The 26,297-nt window shown below is 35.4% G+C and overlaps 1 protein-coding gene across 1 annotated transcript in view; it reads left to right on the top strand.

Annotated features, from left to right (window-relative positions):
• The first annotated feature begins 5,169 nt into the window (after positions 1-5,169).
• Positions 5,170-26,297, top strand: part of Ost48 (dolichyl-diphosphooligosaccharide--protein glycosyltransferase non-catalytic subunit Ost48) — a 98,580-nt gene continuing 77,452 nt past the window's right edge. Inside the window, exons 1-3 of the mRNA XM_090391409.1 lie at positions 5,170-5,575; positions 14,117-14,227; positions 26,065-26,151. Of these exons, the coding sequence (XP_090247535.1) occupies positions 5,431-5,575; positions 14,117-14,227; positions 26,065-26,151 (343 nt within the window). The 5' untranslated portion in view covers positions 5,170-5,430. The remainder of the gene's footprint in view (positions 5,576-14,116; positions 14,228-26,064; positions 26,152-26,297) is intronic.

The following is a 26,297-nucleotide window of genomic DNA, read 5'->3' as shown; positions in this document are numbered from 1 at the left end:
ATCGCCTGATCTCAATACTTGTGACTTTTGGCTGTGGGATTTCTTAAAAGCATTGTGTATCAAGGACATGTTCCCGATATTCCAACTTTGAAAGATCGAATAACCTTACACGTGAGACAAATCAATTGCGATATGTTGCGAACCACTGTGGAAAATGTCGTGCACTGTATGCAGTTCCTGGAACATGAATGGTGGTCATATTAAACCTCATTTGTAATTAAAAATAAACGTCATAAAATTGATGTGTGCTGTCTCTCATTTGCCATTTAGTCATTCATCAGTCACACCCACTAAAATTAATTTGGCAGCGCCAAAATTTCCCCTATATATATATATATATATATACTTTCTACATATACTGTATATATATATATATATATATATATATATATATATATATATATATATATATATATATATATATATATATATATATATATATATATATATATATATATACTTTCTACATATATATATATATATATATATATATATATGTAGAAAGTATTTTACCTTGGGTATAATAAATGTTAAGTATACCTAGCTATTTTAAACCTGGTTTTACACCTGGAACTAACTTACTTGTCTGTTTGCTTACCTGGGAAATGGAATAAAACCAGATTTAAAATTGCTTGGTATCCTTAATCTATCAATCTATCTATCTCTATATATATATATATATATATATATATATATATATATATATATATATATATATATATATATATATATATATATATATATATATATCGTGAAAGTATTATAAGGAGAAAGTTCATCACCATGATTAGCTGAGCAGGCCAAAAGAAATTCCGACTATAATCCAAGTGAGAATAATGGCTTGACAGATGTGATAGGAACTGATATCAGAACAGCATTTGATTAACTGGAGGTATGGTATATTGCAGAATTTCAATACAATACTGGTGTAAGATTAGATGGAATATCATGTCCCATTTTATAAGAATGTGCCATGGAACTAACTCGGATTATGCTACTTACAAAGGTGGTCTGAAAAGTTCTCTGCCTAACAATTAAAAAACGAATTTATAATTTCAAAATTATTTTTATTTTTCAACATAATCTCCCTTAAGACTAATGCATTTATTCCAACTATTTTCCAGCGCCATTATCCCATCCCCATAGTGGTTCTCAGTAAGATCTGCAAAATACAGCTGCAATCACCTCTTGATGCGAAGAAAAATGCTGACCAGCGAGGAAGAGTTTTAGTTTTGGGAAGAGACAAAAGTCAGAGGGAGCCAAAGCTGGGGAATAGGGTGGATGTTCCAACAATTCATAGTGCAGATCCCTTAATTTTCCCATTGCCAAAACACTTTTGTGGTCAGGCGCATTATCCTGATGAAAAATGATTTTTTTCTTCTGCAAACTGGGTCTTTTCTCACGAATATTTTCGTCTAGTCTGGTTAAAAGATCGAAATAATATTCTCCAGTTATTGTTTTAGAGCTTTTCAAGATAATTAATAAACAAAACACCTTTATCATCCCAAAACACCGATGCCATGACCTTTCCTGCTGATAGAATCGACTTTGTCTTCTTTGGAGCTGAACAACCGGCTTCTGTCCACTGTTTTGACTGCTGTTTGGATTCTGGTGTGTAACGGTGAATTCAAGTCTCATCCATAGTACTAAATTGACACACAAAATCAGTTTTATTCTTGTTAAAACGCTCCAAGCACTGTTCAGAGATTTTCATGCGAGTGCGTTTTTGATCTGCAGCACAGCACCCATCTTGCGCAAAGCTTTTTCTTTTGCAATTCTTCATGCAAAATATATCCTACATGTTATTTTGAAATAAATGCCTATATTCTCAGCAATTTCATGCACTTCGACTTGCTGGTCATCCAATATCATATCATTGATGAATGATTTCTAGTGTTGTTACACTTTTTTTACGTCCTTCACGTGGATCATTTTCAAGGCTGGTAGGGCCACGTTTAAACTCAGCAGCCCATTTCGTAATTGTCGAAAATGAAGGAGAAAAGTGCCCATAAACATTTATGAACTTTGAATGAATTTCTTTCGGCGTTAAACCTTCTTTTACAAAGAATTTTATAGCCGCATGATACTCAATTTTTTCCATTTCAAGGGATACAGAACACTTTTGCTTCAGACAGATAAAAAACAAACTACTTGAGAGAATGACTTGCAATTTCACACGGATACTTATAACAGATGTACCGACTTAGAAAAAAAAATCTTGCTGATAGTGATGCCATCTATGGCCGAGGCCGAGAATGTTTCACACCATCATCTTATTTTAGGTCTCAGCTCTAGCAGTATCCAAGTGGAAGGAGAGCAAAATAATTCATTTGCATAACGGATGCTCTAAGACTGCGGTTGCAAATTATAGATCAATCAGTATTTCGGGAATGGTGGTGCAAGTTGTTCGCAGAGAGAGACTTCAGGAATGATACACCATGGGAGAATAGCATGGTTTTCAGAATGTAGATCATGCCTTATTAGTTTATTAACTTTTCTTAATAGAGTGACGACTGAGTTAGATAAAGGGAATGGCTACATGATGGCAGAGCGCAATTTTGAAAATGTGTTTCAGAGGATACCACTTTGAATTCTGTTGTGAATTTGGAACAAATAGAGATGGATATGGAGCTTGTGATATGAATACAAGTGTCACTGATACATAGATGCCAAACAGTAGTATCTGAAGGGGTTAGAAACCAGACGAGAGCAAGTGACTAGATGTCTGCCATAAGACTCTGTGAATCACTACTGTTCATGTTTGCACATAAATGGTACAGAACAGTTCAATATATCTGAAGGATATATTGAATTGTTTTTTGCTGATGATGCAAATTTGGGTAGTATAGTATTAATCAAAGCAATGTAGAGAATTTGCAGGCTGATTTAATATGGACTGTTTGAAAAGTATAAAGTTATTCATTTTTCTATAAAAACTTTCATGGAACCAGTAGCAGCCCATGAAGTTTTAAGTGGGGGCGCTGTCTATACAAAATAATTAAAAAATGTTTTTTTTCCCTAATCAGTAGCCAATTTATTAATAAATAATTTTACAGATTTATTTATTAATAAATTGGTTACTAATTTGGAAAAAAAGAACTTTTTAAAATTATTTTGTATAGGCAACACCCCCATTTAAACCTCCACAGGCGACCACTGGATGGAATTGTACTTTAATGTGAATTTGGGAGTGTTGGTAGACAGAGAGTTGAAGTTCAAAGGACATATTGTTAAAGGGCTAAGATAACTCATATCGGTCTACTTCTTTATTGAAGAATGTACTAAAAAGAAGAGTTAAGGAAGTTATCATTCCTCTTTAAATCTTTGATGCATCTCTGTGCTCAGGTCTGGTGACCTGGTTTTTTTGGGATGACTAAGTAGTAGAGAAGATCCTGAGGCAAGTGATCAAAATTATGAGATGTCTGAAATCATTGTTAAGACGATGGATCGAAGCTTTGTGAGTTTCCAAAGCTTGCTGATATTTGGAAAATGCAATATGATCGAAATATTTAAGTTTAAGAGGGTTTAATAGGAAATATTTCAGAGAGAAATAGTTAAGCTTGCTGCCCTTGGCTAGAAGGAACAGAATAACGATCAACCTGGAAATTGAGTAACAGTGGAGATTTGAGGATTTTTTAATTTTATTTGGAGAATGGTGATTAGTGGAGCTTGGTGCTATAGTAGTGATGCTCTGTCAGTGAGTTCCAGGAAAGGTACAATAGGTATTGTGCAGATATTTTGTGTGTAATGAATCTTTGAACTCTGTGGATCTACTCAAGCAACAACAACAACAACAACAACAACAACAACAACAACGATAATCATAAATCGTTTTGAAGATTTGGAAATCTGCTCCACCATTTAGCCACCACATATCTAGCGCTATCAATGAATCATTGCTTTCACTGGAAACTATTAGGGGAAAAGTATTGCATCTCACGGCCATAAATCCTAATAGGTATATATGTTATATCTAAAATACTGTGAGTGCTATGGTCTATTTTTATTTATTTATTTATTTTGAGCTACTGGAATAAAACTCGAGTTTCTGGGAGGAATATACACTCTGTACATATAATAAAATTTAAAACAGTAATATAAACAAAGAAATGCTGGACAGAAATCAGCAAAATCATCGCACTTGGCATTCTTTAATGATAAACATTACAAACGGAAAAGTGGCCCCTGTGCAAGTATTGCTCCATGGGAGAAGAAAGGAACACCATTTAAATAAATCCTTTATGTCTCCATGTTCTTCAATAAAAGCAGAAAGTCTCACTGTCTTTCTCTTGCTTATCTCGTGGTCTTCATCTTAATAGTTATATGTTTGCGTAAATTTGTGTTCGTTCTATGTCGATATTTGTACCATGTGAGGTTACAAACCTGACTTTCTAGGAATACAGATCATCTTACCCGGAATCGAAAAAAAAAATAAATAAATAAATAACAGGAAAAATAAGTGAGAAGTTGCGCTTCAGTTTCTTGAATTCAAAGAACGCCTATTATACACTTATTGTGATTATTGGCGAAGAAACCCGTTTGTTCTTTAGAAGAGAATAAACGGTTTGGAGAGTGATTGGGATTATCTAGTATTTTGATAGTATATGAACAATTTCTCCAAAATCATTGGTGATAGCAAATATATCATCTCTGACCTGATAGTTGTGCAACGGGGTATAGGAAGCTAGTTGATCATTAAAATATCTGAAAAGATGGGTTCGTATTACGAAAGTTAAATTATATTAAAAAAAAAAAACAGAATTTCAAGAATGCAGACCAAAAAGTTCATAATGATTGGTGGTATTAGAAGAGTCGGAGGACAACAGAGGCCATAAAAATGTTTGCCAAAGAGGGTAAAAAAGAGAATGTTAAGAGCTCTAACCTGAAAGGCGGTCTGTGGTCTTTTTTTTTTTTTTTTTTTTTGAAAAATTAATTCTCCTGAATCAATATTTGTCAAGGTTCATTTTCTTTTTTTGTCCAATTGAAACAATTTAAACCAGTAATTCAAGGGTACACGTTATTGTTTAAATATGTTGCTGATAATACATTATAGTTATGCTTTTTTATGTAACTCAACAGATTTGTACGCCACGATTCTATACACTTGACCCTGAATTACTATAGGATCACATATAATGCAACTAATCCACGCTGGCTGTAGCTGATTGGCTTTCTTATGAAACGTTACTGTTGGTGTGTTTTAGTGCCTGATAGTGAATATATTCATTTTGGTGAAATCTAAGTTGTTTCTTTATTATCTTTCTTTTTTAGTTTTTTTATAGGTATATAATATGTACGTTAAAATGAATACATAGTACATTTTTTTTAGATACTTCAGGTGGTATTGCATCCGCATTAAATTTTTGACCCGTCCACGTGTTTATGCTCTACACATATCTGTAAGGTGTGCCGGTTACATACAACTTCAAAATGGAACAAATTAGTTTTCTTTGGTGCATTTTCATCATGTTATTTAGTATTATAAGAACAATTTGTGCAGGTGGGGAAACCCTTGTGTTATTAGACAATCTTGCTATACGAGAGACTCATTCCATATTTTTTAAAACATTACAAGGTAAGTTTACATATCAAGAATTAAAAAATCGTAATTTACGTACACGTATATCACTAGTAATATGTATGTGTTAACTATCAGAATTGCAGTCTATAACAGTCTTGCTTACAACTTCTAAACGTCATAAATGCTATAAAATGCTTACATATGATGTATTTATTTTCCATAAATACAGTATGACATAAATGGAAGTTATGAATTAAAATTGTTTTCCTTTTCCTTTTTTTTTTTAGCCACACTGAAGGTTTCGCGATTATATTGAATTATGGCCAAAGCAACTAATGCCATGAAGTGTTGTGAGTTAATTGTGTGTTTTTTGGATCCGAATCATCCTTTGCTAATTTTGTAGGACGAAAAATCCTACCACCTGTTTGTGAGACTAACTCGCCTCCATCTGAAAGAGACTTGATAAAAGTTTTGCATGGCCTAGACAAGATTCAAATCCAGATCTTTACCAACCAAAGGGCATTGTCATCACCAGCTCAGCTGCACTAAAGGCAAAGTTGAAATGGACATTCAGAGTAATTCAGAAATTGATTTGTTGATGCAAAATACATCAGATCCAGACACTTGCAGCATCTGGGTTTATTTAAGAACTTTTGTCATATTCATTTTAATTTGATGTTCATTTTATTATTATTATTACGGCTACTCCATAGAGGCCTTAGACTCATCAAGGGAGGCCTTCACATCATGCCAAGCAATATCTAACCTTTGCGCAGTATCTATCATATTTTGCTTTGAACTCATTCACAGTCATAGCACCTACAACAGACTCTGCCAACCTATTCACTCTCAGCAAAAAAAAATCTAGTTCTAACACTCTTGCTCAGCATCCAAGGATGGCCCTTAGTTCTCCCACCACCAGACATGTTCTGAAAAATTTCCTCAGCATTAAACTTGTAAAACCCTTCAGCAATTTGTATATTGTTTGCCTCCGTAGTGCAATTGGAAGAATGATGGTACATTGTGCCCTTCAATTGGAAAAGGCCTAAGTTCAATTCTTTTTGTGATGGGAGGAATCTTTATATGGACTTTTTCAATCGAAGGTGAGTTAGCCGATCTCATATGGAGGTAGCAGTTTGTCTGTATGAAAAACCTGGAAACTCAGGTTTTCCATACAGACAAATCGGCCCTTCAGAACACGTGCAATTTACAGACAAAAAATACATCGTGGTGGTGGGTGGGTAGTAGATGGCGTTAATGTGGATGATTGGTAGTAGAGGTTCGGTGTAGTGGTGGGGACGGAGAGTTTACAGTGGGTGTCCTCCTGCAATAAGTCTTCGGACTCCTTGGAGGTGTCACAAATGATGATAATAATAATATCTTATCACCCCTTTTCCATCTGTCAACCAATTTGCCTGTTCTAGCTTCTTTGGAGTTTTCATCATCCAGTTTGGCTTCCTCCCTCTTTTTCCTTCACTCTATATATATATATATATATTTACTTGTTTTAGTAGTCTGTCTTTACATCATGTGCAAATACCCTTTTTATATCTTTTTATGTTCCTTGATTCTTTTAAACTATAAATGCCTGACTGTTTTAATGTCTTTGTTTTTGTATAATCTGATTTTGTGATCTTTTAATTGCTTTTAAAAATCTCAGTTCTGTTGCCTGTATTTTATTTTGATCTTTTTAAGAATCCATATTTATGAACCATATAACAGCAGGTGTAGTTAACATGCACACACACATATATAATTCAATCCTTTTAAATTTTTATGCATATTTTATAAATTTATTTTTTCATCTGTATCTTTGTCCTTATATATAATGCTATTATACAACCTAAATATTTAAATTGTTGCTTGTTTTATTTTATCTTGAATTTAATGTAATGTCTTCTTTTAAATGCCACCCCTACCACGTTTAAAAGCTTCTGTGAAACCCAGCTGAAGGAAATGAAAATACAAAAAAGTGTTGAGAGCTTTATTAACCATGTTACCGGCCAGGACGTCCACATTTCCATGGATGCGAAGTGCATATTAAAATTGTAATACCATTGATATTACATTGAAATTTATGATGGATACGAAGCTTTTGAGGGTGCATATTTGATTTTTAATGGGTGGTTAAATAATAAGGCTTAATTAATGAGTCTTGAAACCATGCTCTAGAGACCAAAGATGGAACGTTTTTCAAGCCCTTTCAGGACAAGTAATATATCACCTTTTGCTTATTCTGTTTAATATTTCCATATTTAATTTGCTAATATGGAAATACAGGCACACACACACACACACACACACAAAATAGTGCTTAAATAATAACTGCTGTTCTTGTTCTATAGGCAACACATTCTGGATGAAGCTGTTTTTAGTGTTTTTGCATATTTGATAGTATGTTTATCAATGATTTTTCTACTAATTTTTATAGCAGTTATTCAATTTAGTTAAGAAATACTGCAGACTGACTTGTACTGGATTTACTTAGAGTATATCATCTGCATAAAGTAGAGCCAAGATTAACATCTTTTGTTCTGATGTCAGGCCTAATACCACTTTCCTTCATAATTATAGTACTATGTAGGTGGTTCCCTTCATATAAATGAAGCAAATCATTAGTAACAGTGGAGAATTCATATAAATGAAGCAAATCATTAGTAACAGTGGAGAATATCCTTTTCTGATACCTGATTTTACATCAAAGATTTTTCTGTAAGGCTCCCCCCCCCAGCCCCAAATTCTAACTGGTTTAAATTCGTTTGTATTGCTGTAGTTATCCCATTTGTAGAGTATATAATTGTAGCATTCAAAACCGCTTCTCTCTTGGCAACCTTGTCATATGATAGAGGTTGTATCAAGGCCTTGATACAACCTCTATCGTATTCTCCCATTTGGACTACTGCATGCAGATTTGGTCTTCTCGGTTTGAAAAGGATAAAGAAGTTGTGGAAAGGGGGAAGTAAAGAGTTGCAAAGATTAGATTATATTGGTATTATGGAATGCAGATTGAGGATAGATTGAGTGTATGTAGATTACAGACTCTGGCTAACAGGAGAAAAAGGGGTGATATGATAGAGGTGCATAAACTTCTGAAGGGTATTTTAGGATATTGTTTGATGAAATTTTTCATTATATGGCTGGGAGTTCGAGAGAGAGAGCATAGGGATATCCATGGAAGTTAGGTTTGTGCACAATTAAGTAAGAGGTGAGAGCTAGGTTTTTATCTCACAGAGCATGAGATCATGTAACAGTAATGCCCCAGCCTACATGGCATTTTATGTTGTACTGACATTGTCTTTTGGCTTAAGTTAATATGGAATATTTTGGTCAGCTAAATCCCAAATTGCAAGCCTGTTCTTGTTTGTTCAGAATCCAGGTAGATACCTCTTAACAGGACACAACTAGAAGGTAGTGATTGGATATTAGGTCAGAAGCCTAGTTGGTTCTCTAAATTCCTTAAACGGCTATGTGATTGTCTTCTTCCAGTTATGTAATTTTGACCTTTTAAAGAATTAACTTTTGTATAATAGTTTTGTTTACTTAAATTTGATATAATTCAGGGTTAGTAGTGCATAGGAAGTGGTAAAAGAGTGTTTGAAGGCACAAGTAGCTAACTGCATACCAAGAATTAAGAGAATTAATAAACTGGGAATTAAATGGATGAGTCACAGCATTATTTTTTAAAAAGAGAGAGAAGCTTGTGGAAGAGATTCATAGATAAAAGTGGCCAGCAAGCCCATGAGCAGTATAAAGCACAGACCAGAAGAGTGACTGGTATGGAAAGGAAGGCAAAATTGGAGCATGAGAGGGAATTAGCCAAACAAGCTAAGAGTAATCTGAAGGAGTTCTTTCAGCATGTGGTTAGCAAAAGAAAGAATGATCACAGTAGAATGATTTTGAAGAATGCAGATGGTATGAAGTGATTGAAGCAGACGAACTAGTTAAATTATTGAATAATCATTTCGCAAGAGCATATCATCTAGGGATGATATTACAGTAATAGATATGTCAGTGATTAATGTGGAAGTAAGGATAGTGCAAAAGAAAAGAGATTGAACAAAGAATTCACTTTGGATGGATGGCTTATGGGAAAATGAGAGACATATTCAAAAGTGACATCCCTATGAGTCTAAAAAGGAAAGCTTTCGACCAGTGCATCCTTCCTATCCTAACATACAGAGGAGAAACATGGACTTTAACAGAAGCCCTAAACAAAAAGCTGAGAACAACACAACATCGCATGGGGAGAAGTATGCTAAAAATAACATTAAGAGATATGAAGAGAAATACCTGTATAAGATCTCAAACAAGATGTCATGGATATTGTAAAATACATTAATATTCATGGATATTGTAAAATACATAAAGGAGGTTCCAAGACTGCTGTTGTAAATTACCGACTGATTAGCATATCAGGAATCGTTGTCAAGGTCTTGGAGAAATTAGTCAAGAAAAGAATACAGGATTGGATAGATGAAAATGGGATATTGTATGGGGGACAACAATAAAATATCTCATAGGATCTGTCCTCATAATTTGCATTCCATAATCTCAATATAATTGTAACTCTTCTTTGCACCCTTTCCACAGCTGCTTTATCCCTTCTGAAATACAGGAGACCAAATCTGTGCACAGTATTCCAGATGAGGTTTTATCAAGCCCTTGTAAAGAGGCAAAATGACTTCATTATCCTTATGAAATTAAATGAAATGCTCCTTATGAGAATAGATCGAAGAGTTGTGGATTACAGAAATTAGTTGATAGATGTTCACTCAGCGAGCACTTTGCAAGAATATATCATCCAGGTGGTGACATTGCAGAAATGAATGAACCAATAGATTATACGGGAATTGTGGTGAATGAAGTGGAAGTGAGTAGTCTATTGCAAAACCTCAATGTCAATTCATCTGTGGGATTGGATGGTATACCAGCTCGTGTCGTATGTGAAATGGCTAAAGAATTGTCAGTACCCTTGACCATTTTGTTTAATTTGAGTTTCGGGTCTGGGTTAGTCCCAAGGGGGTGGAAAGAGGGGAAAATAGTTCCACTGCATAAAGGAGGTTCCAAGACTGCTGTTGTAAATTACCGACCGATTAGCATATCAGGAATCGTTGTCAAGGTCTTGGAGAAATTAGTCAAGAGAAGAATACAGGATTGGATAGATGAAAATGGGATACTGTATGGGGGACAACATGGTTTTGTGAAGGGCAGATCATGCCTCAGTAATTTGCTCACGTTTTATAACACAGTGACGGATGAACTGGATAAGGGTAATGGGTTTACAGTGATTCTACTGGACCTTGCCAAGGCCTTTGACAAGATACCACATGGAACTCTATATCCATCTGTAAACTGGAGCAGATGGGGATGGATATAGGGTTGGTGAGATGGATAGGAGGGTGGTTGATGGAGAGATACCAGAGAGTGGTTTATTCAGGAGTTGAGTCCAAAAGACTGCTTGTGACTAGTGGTGTGCTGCAGGGTTCTGTTCTTGGACCACTACTTTTCAATTTGTTCATCAATCATATAGGAAAGGATCTGAGAGGAAGGGTTCACTTGTTTGCTGATGATGCAAAGTTGGGTAAAGCAATTGTGAGTGCACAGGATGTCAAAATTTTGCAGGATGATTTGGATAGTTTGGAGGACTGGGCTAGGGAAAATGGATGTCAATTTAATGTGGCAAAGTGTAAGGTTGTGCATTTTGGGGTGAAAAGATTAGCAGCAGTATATCACATTGGTGGAACCGTACTCCAGGAGATTGATGAGGCCAGGGATTTGGGGGTGTTGGTGGATAGGGAATTGAAGTTTAGGGAGCACATTGCAAAAGTGGCTAAATCAGCTCATCAACTCACTTGGTTGTTGAAAAATACCTTGACGAGCAGAGACAAACAAGTTATTGTTCCTCTGTATTGAGCCTTGATAAGACCCCCCCATCTAGACTGTGGCCAGATATTGGCGCCAGGGTTTCTTCTAGATGGGGTGGAGGTGGATAGGATCCAGAGACGAGTGACCAAGATGATAGCAGGTCTGTGGAATAAACGTTATGAGAACAGGTTGAAGATTTGTGGGTTGCAAAAATTGGTCGATAGGCAGAAAAGGGGTGATACGATTGAGACATTCAAATTACTGAAGGGTTTCTATAAGATTAATCCAGAAGATATTTTTGAGAATAGGACTGGTGGTGGGAGGACTAGGGGCCATACATGGAAGCTGGGCAAGAATGTGGTTAGCAGAGGTGTTAGAGCTAGGTTTTTTACTTGGAGAGTGGTGAATGAGTGGAATAAGCTGCCAGAGGCTGTTGTGGGTGCTATGACCGTGAATGAGTTCAAGGCGAGATATGATAGATACTGTGTGAATGTCGAATAGTTGTTCTTGACATGATTTTAGGGCCTCCCTCGATGAGTCTGTCGACTCCTTGGAGTTGCCCGTAATAATAATTAAACAGGCTAAGTGGAGATGGGCTGGCCATGTTGCCAGATGCAGTGATGGGAGATGGACTAGAAAAACAACAGAGTGGAGACCAATGAATAGAACAAGACAAAGAGGAAGACCGAGAAGAAAGTGGAAGGATGAACTGGAACAAATTGCAGGAGTGAGATGGATGGGAGAGGCAGAAAACCGAGTGGTCTGGAAAATCATGGCGGGGAGACTTTCGTCCAGCAGTGGACAGAACCAAAAGGTTGAAGAAGGATAGAGGGAGTGGAGATACATAGGATCTCAGAATCTGGATGTCATTACAGCCATGGAATTAGAGGATATCAACTCATGCATTACAAGAATATGCTAAGGAATTGGTAGTACCTTTTGACTAGATTGATTAATCTGAGTCCCAAGGAAATGTAAAGAAGTAAAAATAGTTCCATTGCATAAAGGTGGTTCCAAGACAGAAGTAGCTAATTATAGACCAATTAGTATTTCAGGAGTGGTGGGCGAAGTATTGGAGAAATTGGTTAAAGACAAAATTCAGGATGGGATGGATAGGAATGGGATATTATATAGGAGGCAGCATGGCTTTTTGAAGGGTAGGTCATGTTTCAGTATCCTCTCACTTTCTATAATAAGGTGAAAAGTGAGTTGGATAAAGGTAATGGCTACTCTCTCATACTGTTGGACTTCACAAAGGCGTTTGATAGGATACCACATGAAATCCTGATACATAAGTTACATCAAATGGGTATGAATATCAAGCTGGTGTTGTGGATCAGAGAGTGGTTGGTGGAGAGATATCAGACAGTAGTTTCTGCAGGTACACAGTCCTCTAGAAGGCATGTGACTAGTGCCATACCACAAGGCTCTATACTTGAACCACTACTGTTTAAGTTGTTCATTAATGATATAGGAAATAATCTGAGGAGAAATGTTCAGTTGTTTTGAAAATGATGCAGAATTAGGTAGAGCAATAGTCAACAAAGATGTTGATATTTTACATGATGATTTAAATAGACTGGCAGTATGGGCAAAGGATAATGGATGTCAATTTAATATGGCAAAGTGTAAGGTTATGCACTTTGGAGGGAAAAAATTACCAGCTTTGTACCACATTGATGGGACTGTACTCCAAGAACTTGATGTAGCCAGGAAAGGGAGTTGAAATTCAGAAGGCATGTTGCAAAAGTGGCTAAAACAGCTCATAGGATTACCTGGTTATTGAGGAATATCCTGATATGCAGAGATAAGGTTATTATTCCTCTTTATAATGCCTCATCTGGATTATTGTGCGCAGATTTGGTCACCTGGGGTTCTTGGAGAAGCAGATGAGGTGTAATGGATTCAGAGGTAACTAAGATGGTGGCTGGACTGTATGAGGAGAGATTGAAGATTTGTAGGTTAATTGGTGGCTAAGGGAGACACGATAGAGACACATAAGTTGCTTGGGGAGTGGGGGGGGGATTACAGGATTGATGCGGATGAAATATTTCATTATATGAATAATGTGAGAAAAACTAGTGGTTATCCACATAAACTGAGTGAGAGTTGTGGTTAGCAAGGGAGTGAGGACTAGATTTTTTTGCTTGGAGAGTGATGAATGCATGGAACAAATTTCCAGAATCAGTTGTGTGCTTTGTTGGTGAATCATTTCAAGGCAAAATATGAGAGATATTGTACAGGTATTGACAAATGTTGATTAATCTTTTTAAAATGGACCTCCCACAATGAGTCTATGTACTCAGTGGAAGTGTCTGTTGCATATAATAATACTATGCTCCATGTTTCTGTGGTAATAGCAGGTTCTGCTTATGTCTACCTGCCTTTGCTCATAGTTGTCTTAGCATAATCCAAGATCATGCTTGTGACTAAATTTGAATTACCTAAATGCAAATTATGATGTAGCATATGATATTTTATTAAATAGGCAAGCATCTTTATTTTGGTGACGAGGTACTTGCCACTACAAAATGATCTGTATTTGCATCCAAGTTATATCAAAATATGCTATATTTTTAAGAGCACTTCACTTCAGATTAAGTTCTAGATGTATATTGTAAAATTTCTCTAAAACATACTATTTTAAATTATGATTAATTATAGTCATTTTAGAACAATTTTTTTTTTTGTGTGTGTGTATTTTTTTTAAGTGAATGATTTTTATTTTAGATCGTGGTTTTCATCTAACTTATAAAACTGCAGATGACCCAAATTTGACATTAATCAAATATGGAGAGTATCTTTATCAACATCTCATAATATTTTCACCATCTGTGGAGGGTAAGTAAATGAGTATTTTACTTTCTTTTGTGTTCCGTATTCAGGTGTTTTTTCATGACTATGGATTGGAAACGTTGATATGTGCATCTAAATCATGATATATTATACCTCAGCATTTTTCAAACTGGATCATAAAATAAATTTAATAGGTCAATGTTTTTACTCTATTATTTTAAAATAGAAAAAAATTCATAGAAATAAAATAGAAAATATCCGAGTTATCTTTGCAAATTTCGTAACTTTAAAACACTTCGATTTGATTTGTACAAGTATTCAAATCTTACGATTGCAAAAATGTTTACACTTGCATTAGTGTGTAAACAATTTGTGAATTTCATTGCCTGTCTTTAAATGTTAACAAAGCTAATATCAAATATGATTTTCTATTCTTTTTGCTTTATTATATATAGTAAGGACATGTTTGAGTTTAGTGTGTGTGTATGCACTGCCTTGTAATGTAAAATGTGTTGTTTGTTGCTGTTGTGGATCATGGAGTTTAAAAAACAATTATACTTTAAAATAACTAAAGTGTATTCTTAGTTTCATCTCTATTTTATCCTGGTATAAACAAATGTTTCTTTACATGAAAAGAAGCTTGTTTACACTTTATATAGTGCATGAAATGGCTTCATGACATATGTTTATGACATGTTATATGTATATAGAGAATAGTTACCTTCACATCAGTTTTCTTTTATGTATTCCATAATGTACAGCACATCTTTTTGGATATATATACTATACATTATGATGAACATGACTAACCATACAGGTGTTTTTTCTCCTTTTAAGATTTCCTTCAGTGGGAGGAAGAGCTTTGGCGATAAGACTTCTTAATGGCAAAGTCCTTTCCTATATACATGCAGCAAAATAATGGCATTAAGCTTTAAGAGTAAATGCAAACAGATATTGATATTTTGTTAACATCTGCATGATGTCATTGTGGAAGGCCTGTAATAACTATTATTCATATCTCCAAGCAAAAAAAAATAATTAGTCTTCAGATCTTTGTTAACTTCACCCTTACACAACTTCCAATGACATTCCCCCCCTCCTCCCATTATTCTCTCACTGCATACAATGTCTTGAAAAAAGGTTCTGTATCAGTCCTATAAATGTCCTTTTAATAACTTATGTTTCTTCTATTATATCCCATCTTTTCTACCTATCAACTAGCCTTTGTGACCCTGAGACCCTCAATATGTCCTAATAGGATCATAGACCTATTCTCATAATAAATTTAGTTTAATCCTTTATCTAAGTGTAAGCAAACAAAGTTTGCACCTGAAAATATCTTCAGGACTGAGGTAAGGTGGTACATCACTTGCAACTCGTAGCCAAGCATTTCCTCCCATAATGCAAAGCGCATCTCCTTGCAGACATGTATACTGTATATTAAAGGAAGGGCCACTACCAAGACAGTTTCGACCTTTATTGAGATCTCGTCAGTGGAAGGCAGACCTAGAGTGGTGATTCTAAGCAAGAAGCAATGGAGAGGTCATATTTACCTATACAAATTAACATATAATATTTTCAAGCACAAACTTTGTTTGCTTACACTTGGATAAAGGATTAAACTAAATTTATTATAGTCTAACCAAGTGCAAAATAAACTTCCAACATCTTTCTCTAAATCCAGAGTAATTTAATAATAAGGTGGTACACCGGTTGTTAATTCGTATAGGTAAATATGACCTCTCCATTGCTTCTGGCTTAGAATCACCACTCTGGGTCTGCCTCCCACTGACGAGATCTCAATAAAGGTTGAAACCAGTCTGGGTAGTGGCCCTTCCCTTAATGCAAAGCAGTATACATGTCCGCAAGGCGATGTGCTCAGTATCTCCCATAATGCTTTGTATTATGGGAGATACTGAGACAAGGAGTGATGAGAGCTTGATCCACCTTTGCTACGAGTTACCAAGGGATGTACCACCTTACCTCAGTCCTGAAGATATTTTCAGGTGCAAACTGGGGGTCCGCACGGTTAGCCTAGTGGCTATGCACTTCGCAACCATATGCCTGGGGAAGGAGTGTCCTAGGTTCGATTCCCGTCGGTGACGTGAGGAGCTGAAGGATCTTCCTCAGCCATAGCCAAGTTAGCCAGTCTTGGGCGTGGACAGCAGGGTTTTTTCATTCCGCAAAGCAGGCAAACTGGCCTTGAGAACTCAACACTACAGGCCATAGGATACACCGGGGCATAAGGCTGACCACCTTATCCTGTAAACGGAGTGAGGTCCGATGATCAATGGACCCGCAACACCGCAAAGGCAAAAGAGGGTATAAGGAAGATGATGAACTTTGTTTGCTTACACTTGGATAAAGGATTAAACTAAATTTATTATAGTCTAACCAAGTGCAAAATAAACTTCCAAAAACCTATTCTCATACTCATACATAGGAAGCATTCCATAGATCAGGAAACCAGATCCATGCATATTAATCCAGGTGTGGCCTTATCAGAGCCTTATGAAGAGAAATAATCTCTCTATCCCTGCTTGTCAGCATGTTCACCATTCATGTCATCTGAACTGTTTTGGCCATGTTTACAATATTCCCTCTAAATTTCAACTGTCTGTCCATAATCAATTCAAATCCCTGGGCTTATGATTTTTCTGTAGACCAGTTCCATCTAATAAAGCAGGGGTGTTCAACCCGTCGATCGCGGAGCGATTTTTGGTCGATCTCTTGTGTATTTCTCCTTACTTACAAATTTAATTAAAACTGAAAACATAATATTTTATTTATCGTTATTTTGAATTATTTTTAATTCGCTTTAAGTGTATTGCTATTGTTTATTTATTTTTCGTTAAAATTGTCAAATCAGTAATTTTCCTCTAAGTCCGGGTAAATAAATTAATTTGGATCAGTGGAAGTCAAACAGCGAGCCGAGTGAATACGATTATAAGCAAAGTGTAAAAACTCGATTGTAGCTTAAATATTAAATATTCCAAAGCACATTACATCGATTTTTTACTTGTATGTCCCATGTGAATATTGTAAAAAAAATAAACTTTGTTTATCTCGGTATAGTTTGTATTAGATGTTTTTGTAAATAACTCTTTTGAAGCTAACTGTATATACTGCTTTAATAAGAATATGTTAGGATGTTAAAAACAAAGGCAATGTTTTTGTTGCCGAAGCTGTATTTGGCGGCATTGGAAAGATTGTTATTGAAACTTGTATGTATGAAAAAGGCTTGCAGGCTCTAAGTGTAAACATTTCCGAAGTCAGTCAGAAAGAGTTCAAATAACTTTCCGATGGCTGGCAACTTACAATCAAAAGAAAGCAGAGGAGAACAAAAGGCATGCTGAACTTGAAACTTAAGATGAAAGACTCATACCAATTCTTTGGGGGTTGCCAAACTTCATGCGAGGTCTCTGAGGAGGCCTAATTAAAAGGGACTGAAGGGGTCCCGGTTCCAGAATTGCTGTCAGAGAGGAAGCCGCCCGGTCCAGAGTTGCCATCGGAGAGACTGCCTGGATCCACGTTGCTTGAGAGAGGAGTTTCCCGCTTCCATAAAGGAGCTTCTCGGTCGAGACGTCGCTAGAGAGAGACTACTTCTAGGCTGCAGACAAGATTTCAAATCGTCGAAAGGAAGAGTTCCAATTGCCGGAGAAAAGTTTCCAGGCCAGGTTAATGTTAGACGTTCACCAGTGTGTTGCATTTTCATTATTTTTTATTCGATGAATCAAACGACTTCACTGATATTGTTCAGTTAATGGTATTTATTCACATGGTATTTGAAGATTATTCAAGTAAAGAAGAACTTTTGAAAATTATACTATTATTGGGAAGGACTAGGAGAGATGACATTTTTTCGGCATTTGATGAATTTCTGAAACAACACAAACTTCCGCTTTTTAAACTTGTGTCTATTACTACTGATGGTGCTCCTGCAATGATAGGTAATAAATCAGGCTTCATTTGATTATGTAAAAACGATGACAAATATCCAGATTTTTTAACATACCACTATATTATTCACCAACAAGTACTGTGTAGTAAAAGATTAAACACAAAAGATGTTTTGTATATTACATTTAAAATTGTAAATTCTGTTTGAGGAAAAGCCCTGCAGCAGCAGTTATTTAAATTACAGGCAGGTGATGATAGGGAACTTCTGTTGTACAATAATTTTCTCTGGCTCAACAGAAGTCAATTTTTAGAAAGATTTCTTCTATTAATTAACGATATAAAAATTTTTCTTGATGAAAAAGGAGATATTTATCCACAATTGAGTGATAAAAGATGGTTGTTACACTTATCATTTTTAGTAGATTTCTGTACGAAATTAAGCAATTTAAATTTAGAGTTACATGGTAGAGATAAAAATTTAATTGACATGTTAAGTTCAATAAAAACTTTCCAACAATGCTTACTTTTATTAAAGAAAAATATAAATGACTGCGAATTTAGACATCTCCCATATTTATTAAAATTTTTTTGAACAAAATCAAGAAATGCTTTGCTATGATTTAAAAGAATTTATTCATGAAATAGAATTAGTTGAGGAAGAAATAAATTCAAGATTTAAAGATTTTAATAAAACTGAAATGATTGTATCTTTTATCAATAATCCATTTCAAGAAAACTTGAACATCACAGAAATTTCAAATAAAATTAGTGGGCTGTTTGATATAAACCAAGCTGAAGCAGAACTTGAGATAATAAACATTCAGAATAGTTTACATTTAAAATCAATAAACAATGAAGTCATTTGGAAGTATGCACATGAAAAATTCCCAATATTAACTGATATGGAGTGAAAAATTCTGACGTGTTTCGGAATGACATACTTGTCAGAATCCACTTTTTCAAATACGACCGTCATAAAAAATCAATTCAGAAACTAAATTACAAATGATCACTTGGATGATTGTCTGCGATTGGCCACTTCTTCATATCAACTTGACTATGAAAATATTGCGAGGTCCAAAAAAAGAGCAGCACAGATACAGAGTGTACATATATCCCATATATTACCTTGATATCACTCCATTAGTTCCCCTCTTATCCATATCTAGCTTCAGATCCAACCCTATTGCTCAAGTTTTGTGTAACAAAATTCCATTTGGCATCCTGTTGAATGCCTTTGCAAGGCTAACAGTATCATCATGTAGCCATTTTCTTTCCAGAAATATGCTCTTTTTAGATATACCAAAGAGCTATTTGATAGTCATTTTAACTTGTATTAGGAAAAAACAAAAATAAAAAAAATTTTTTTTTTTAATGTTTAACTCTATCCATCTCATTCAAAACAGTTTTTAACATGAATAGTTGTTATAACCTGAATATTTAACAAAAGTCATGGAGACTTTAACAGAACCTGTTTGAAGAATGAATAATATCAATTGAATGAAGGCGTTAATTCTCCTAGGATATCAAATCTGGTACCGAGTTAATGTTATTCTTTTGGATTATCATCATCATCATCATCATCATCAAATTCCTGCCATGTACCCTCAAGGGGTGTACAGGATATGACAGTACTACATGAAAAAATTACATCATTACTAACTTCCTATCTACAATTTTCCTCCAAATCAGTCTGTTACTTGTCAAGACTCCAACATTATCAGATCTTATATTTCTATCGTCTAAGGCACTTTGTACCGTATCAATCCACCTATATCTTGGTCTTCCTCTGGGTCGTTTTCCTGCCAACCTGGCAGAGAACACTTGTTTTGCTAATCTTTCCTCTCCCATTCTATTTAAGTGACCATACCATCTGAGATTAGCTCTGCTAACGCATTCCTGGATGCTGACAATGTCAAGTTCTTTCCTAATATCCTCATTTTTAATATGATATTGCCATTGATGCCATCTGTTCACGCCTCTAATCTTTCTCAGGACTCTCATATCTGCGGTCTCTAGTCTTTGGTCAAGTGTTTTACTTCTGACCCAGCTCTCAGATCCATAAGTTAAAATTGGTTTGAACACAGTCTTGTATACAGCTAATTTAGTGTTCCGACTAATTTCTTTCTTATTCCATATGAATTTATTCAATTGACTTCCCACGATACCAGCTTTGCTGATTCTGTTGTCTATTTCTATATTTAGTTTACCATCTTCAGTAAAAATTGTGCCTAAGTAGATGAAATGTTTTACTTGTTCCACAGGTTCTCCATTCACAACACAGTTGACATTTTCAATGATTCTGCCTATTTTCATTGTCTTTGTCTTTTTATTGCTGACCTTCATACCATATCTATTACAACAGCTATTCAATTTAGTCAGAGAATCTTGCAGACTTGTAGTGGATTTATTTAGAAGTATAACATCATCCGCATAAAGCAAAGAGCTACACTAACATCTCCAATTTTGATATCAGGTTTAATACCACATTCCTTCATAATGTGATCCATATAGATAATGAATAACAGAGGGGATAATGTACATCCTTGTCTCACACCAGATTTAACATTAAACCATCTTCCTGTACTTCCTTCAATTCTAACTGCTGACTCACAACTCAAATAAAGACTAAGTATTGCTTGATATAATGCCCCATTGACACCATATAACTGCAGCGTATCGAATAGCTTCTCTCTTGGCACCTTGTCATATGCCTTTTCCAAATCGACAAAACTTAAATACAGATCTTTGTTATATTCCCATGCTTTCTCGACTATTTGTCGTAAAGTGAAGATCTGATCCTGACAGCCTCTATTTGGCCTGAATCCAGCTTGTTCTTCACCAAGCTTTTCTTCCACAATTCTTCTCAACCGTTTCTCAAGTATACTTGCATAGATCTTGCCAGGAACACTCAGTAGGGAAATACCTCTGTAATTCTCACATTCAGTTTTATTTCCCTTTTTATATATGGGTACTATGAGAGCTCTACTCCAATCATCGGGAATTTGTCCCTCTGTCCAGGCTTTCTGAACTATGCAGTGCAGCCACTGTAAGACTCTTATACCACCATACTTCAGCATTTCTGGTCGAATATCATCTACTCCTGCTGCCTTTCCACATTTCAAGCCTTTGATGGCTTTTTCTACTTCAAGTATGGATATGTATTCCTGACTGCATGCCTGGTCAGTGTTTTTTATCACTGTGCTGTCATCACTGCTTGCTTCATTTAGCAGTTTTTCAAAGTAATTACTCCATACTTCAAGGATATCTTTTTCTCCTGTTTTCATTTCACCTTTATCATCTCTAATTCCTTTTACAGCACTCTTTCCTCCATTCCTAAGCTTCTTCAACAACCTCCAGAATATTTTGCCACCTTCTTGATATTTATTTTCTATATTCTTGCCAAAGTCCTCCCATGACTTTTGTTTAGCTAGTTTTACACACTGTTTAGCTTTCTTACATTTGTCTCTGTATTCTGTAAGAGTAAAAGCTGACTTATTTGCCAGGAACTTTTGATATGCTTTCTTCTTTTCCTTCACTGCCTCTTTAACTTCCTGTGTCCACCAGGGAGTTCTGATTTTTTTATCTTTGCACACAACCTCACCACATGCCTCTCTGGCAGAATCAATCAATGTTTCCTTCAGAGTTTGCCACTGAATCTCCAAGGTTTCATTCCTGTTCTCAAACTCTTTCATTTTCTTTTCAATAATATTTCTGTATTTTAGTCTACAGTTTACATCTGAGAGCTGCTCAACTTTTATTCGCTTTAAAACTTTCTCACATGTTATTCTTTTCAATATGAAATTCAATTTTATCCTGCTCAAGACTAAATAGTGATCACTTCCAATTTCAAATCCTCTGAACACTCTGGTGTCCTGCACCAGGGAGAAAACATCACTATCAACAATAACATAGTCAATGAGACTTTTCTTATTCCTAGCCTCTTCTCTCCATGTGAATTTGTGCACATTTTTATGTTGGAACATGGTGTTAGTAATAACCAGTCCATGTCCTGAGCAGAAATCCAACAGATATTTGCCATTATTATTAGCTTTGCTCTTTTCTCCAAATTTTCCCAAAATATTTTTGTATGTCTCACAATCATTTCCTACTCTACTATTTAGATCCCCAACAAGGACCAACTTTTCCTTTTTCATTGTGTCAGTTGCTTTTTCTAAAGCGTCAAAAAATTCCTCCACTTCTACCTTAGTAGAACCTTCTGTGGGACCATAGGCACAAATAAGTCTCATTGTCCAGTTCCCCATTCTCATATTTGCCCACATTACTCTACTTGAGACTGACTGCCATTCAAGAAGATTAGCCTCGTATTTTGTGTTGAATACTATGGCTACTCCTTCTTTTCCTTGATTGTTATTGCCTGAATATGACATTTTGTATTTATTGCTCAGAAAGATCTCACCAGTTTTGGTCTTTTTTGTTTCAGTCACCCCTATTATGTCGATCTGGTACTTATCTAATTCCTCAGCTAGCTCCATTTCTTTGCCATTCAGGCTTCTTACGTTGATAGTACCGATCTTTAACTCTGGTGATGTTGAGTTGGGGTTTGTTTTCAGATTTGTTCCAGTAGCTGACTTTTGGCTGTTCGCCCTGGTTCCCTGGCGAAAACAACGGGAGCCTTGTTTAACTGGGCGACGCCCCAGCCGGCATGAAATTTTGTCATGTTGTACCATCATTTTTTATTTTGGTTTAACCAATAAGAATACAATTTGGTCGGCTAAATCCCAAATTGCCAGCCCATCCTCGTTCGTTCAGTATCAAAGTAGATACCCAACAGGGTGCACCACGAGAAGGTGAGGATTGGACATTAGGTCAGAAGCCCTGGTCGGCTCTCCGCATTCCTTTAAAGGCTATGTGGAGGTCTCCTCTCAGTTATACAGCTTTGACCCTTAAGCACCCCTTTTGGATTATCGTCTGTCATTTAATTTCTGATTTTGATGAGATATGTAAAAATAGCAAAAAAATCTCTAAATTGTTCTATTGAAATGTTATGTACCTTATATCTCAAGTTAGCATTTTCTGTATAAATTAATATAGCCTGTATTGATAAAACGAAAAATAGTTTTACACAGGCTTGACAAGACGGCAACTGTTTCTGGATGTCAATTTTAGAAGCAATGGAATGCACCTTTTACTAGCCATTTAAGGTAGAATTTACTTTAGCCAACCAGCTAGCAGAATATTTAGATCCATTTCTGGTTCTAAGGAATGTTATATATATTGAAAAATAACATCTTAATCTGGGTCATTGTCTGGTATCACTTTGTTAGGTTCTATATTCATGTTTTGTTCTGGCTAGCAACCATTTGTTGTTAACTAGAAATAAAAAGAAAAATTTTTAATTCATTTTAATTTGTATGTATTATGCCATATTATGTTTTACATCATCACTCATAATATAATTGTTAACTGAAAACTGATTTATTCCATTGTCTGAACATATTGAGCATTTTCTCAGACTTACAGGGGCGCGCCGGCCATATGTGCAATGCGTGCGATGCACACAGCCCCAAAGAGGAGGAAATACTTTAAAAAAAATCACTTTTTTAAAGTGATTTTTTTATTGTGGGGGGGGGGGGATAGTGGCACCAACTAAAGTTTTGCACACAGGCACCGGACACTACTGGCATGCTACTGGGTATAGGTGCGCCAACTAAAGTTTTGCACACAGGCGCTGGACACTACTTGCATGCCCCTGCAGACTTATGAACAAATTAGATGAATTGGTACTACACTGGTGTCCAAAAGCTAAGGATGAACTACATTTTTACTATATATGAAAAACTTTTCATGACTACAGCCAAATGTGAGCATAAATTTATTGCCAGCATACTTATAAATTATATTACACAAAAAAAAAAAATTATAAATTTTGTACAAATTAAATTACAGTACATTTTTGGCAACAGTTACAAATTTTCTAAGGACATAGTTAAGGTATTAATGTACTGTGATTACAGAAAACTATATGGAGAGACATTTCAGTATATATATGTCTACCCTGAACTGCAATGCAGCTCTTGCAACGTCATATCATGCATCAAGTGATTCAGAAGTTCTTGAGGCATACTGGCCCACCTTCCTTCAGAGCATGGATAAAACTTTGTTTTCTGAATGGAATTTTGAGTATGTTTGCCACTTGATTCAATTAATATCCTTGGTCTCCAGAAGCATCTCCACACTGCTCATGTATGATGTGATGTGGCATTGTCATCCATAAAAATTAATTCTTTGCTTACAGCATCACAGAACAGTTGAACATAATGTTGAAGTGCTTCATTGCAATATTGTTAACCAGTCATAGTCCCTTTTTCCAGCATTTGTAGCTCAGTGCATTCATTAAGCATAATGTCTCCTCATACCATAATCCAAGCATTGCTGTATCTATCCCTTTCAAGAACATTTTTGTGATGGTAAGCAGTACCATTTTCGTGCCAGATCAAGTGTCATTTAGAATTTGGAGGAAAGGCTGAAATGACTCATCTGTAAAGAGTACATTAGCCCGTTGATGTCTTGTCCAATTTTTTTGGATATGACACCACTGAAAATGTGCTTCACAATGAGCTGTGGATAAAGGGACGCTAAGTACACACCTTTGGGCATATAGGCCTTGTTGCAGACATCTTGCCACAGTTTATTGAGATATTCACATACAACAACATTTTGCTGTTGTCATGCTCCATGGTAGAGCAAGGGCGACTTCTTAGCAAATGTCTGGAACACATTCCATTGGTTTCAAATGCTACCCAGAGCCCAGATACAATGATATACTCTACTGCTTTCAAGCTTTCCAATAATTCTTCCCTATATGAAATCATCTAGTTGATTTCTTTGAGACATTACAAGACATCCAAGTTTGCAACTTTATTCCTTCATAAAAAAACTTTCTTCAAACAGAATTTGCTTACCACAGCTTTTTGCCTTTTATCCTGTTGAGTACAACCATGTGACCTCTTTGTGTGTGATTTAAAAATTTGAACATGTACCCTTTCTACTTGAAATCATCAGTTATACAAATTGCCACAAGCTGCTTCATCTGAATTTGTGGTTGTAATCTTCAGAAATAGTGTGTCCCTTTAGATTTTTGACACTAGTGTATTTTTTGGTACCTCAGCATGGCTGAGAACATGTGCAATTTTAGAATTACCTAAAATCTAAATATTAAGTCAATTACCTAGCACCACATATGTTAGTGTTAAATTCTCTGTTCTGCTTTGGTAGTATAGGACTGCTTTTACATAGTTTGTACATTTTTTTATTTTTGTATAACAACATTTAGTGAAATAAAAGGTGGGATGCAAAATTTCCAAAAGCTCATTGCAATGTGAATATACAAATTTATTATTCCAGCAAGAGAGACAGGACTCTAGGTGACATCAGCATGAATTTCGTGAATTATCTAATTCTGATTCTATATCCAACAATTGTTATATTTGATATATACCACACACACGCTCCCCCTAACATGAAAATACAGTGAAAGTATTTTTTAGCATTTTAACAAATTCTGTAGCTATAGCCTGAGACAGACTAACTCAGTGGTAGGAGAGAAATTGGTCAGCAAATGAATCATATACTGAATAATTCATAATATATTTATAAATTATAAATATATTAGAATAATTATAAATATATCAGAATAATTATAAATATATTTATAAGAAAAGACTTAAAGAATGCTCAGCGGGTTTATAATTAAATAATTTCAAAGTAATATGATAATTTCTTTATAATGAATAGATTCTAGAAGCTGAATTCAAAATGTTTAAAAAATCTTCACTGAATTGATTTTTACGTAATTTAGCAATGGATTTAATTTAAACTGGTACAAATAGTGCTTGTTGAATTAATTTCTTCTATAATAAAATTTTTTAATGTTCATATTTATGAAATTCGTACCATAATTTATCAAATGCACATGGATTTTATTCAGTCCAATTTTTATTTTTTTTCCTTGTTTTCAGAGTTTGGTGGTTCATTAAACGTTCAGGCCATTACTGACTTCATTGATAATGGTGGAAATGTGCTTGTTGGTGCTAGCAGTAATGTTGGTAAGTGTCATTGGTGTGAATATGTTATATTAGCATACCATCTGCATTATTTTCCAATATGCACTGGGACACAAGAATGCCATACTCAGATTTGGGAAGGGGAAATAAAATTTAGTATAATTTTTGCAGGATAGCACCAGACAGAC

Source organism: Typopeltis vanoorti, chromosome 4 (assembly GCF_054136105.1).
Source record: "Typopeltis vanoorti isolate ZY-2024b chromosome 4, IOZ_Tvanoo_1.0, whole genome shotgun sequence".
Classification (NCBI taxonomy): domain Eukaryota; kingdom Metazoa; phylum Arthropoda; class Arachnida; order Uropygi; family Thelyphonidae; genus Typopeltis; species Typopeltis vanoorti.
The sequence above is the reverse complement of the archived record's forward strand: the minus strand, read 5'-3'. Positions and strand labels throughout refer to the sequence as shown.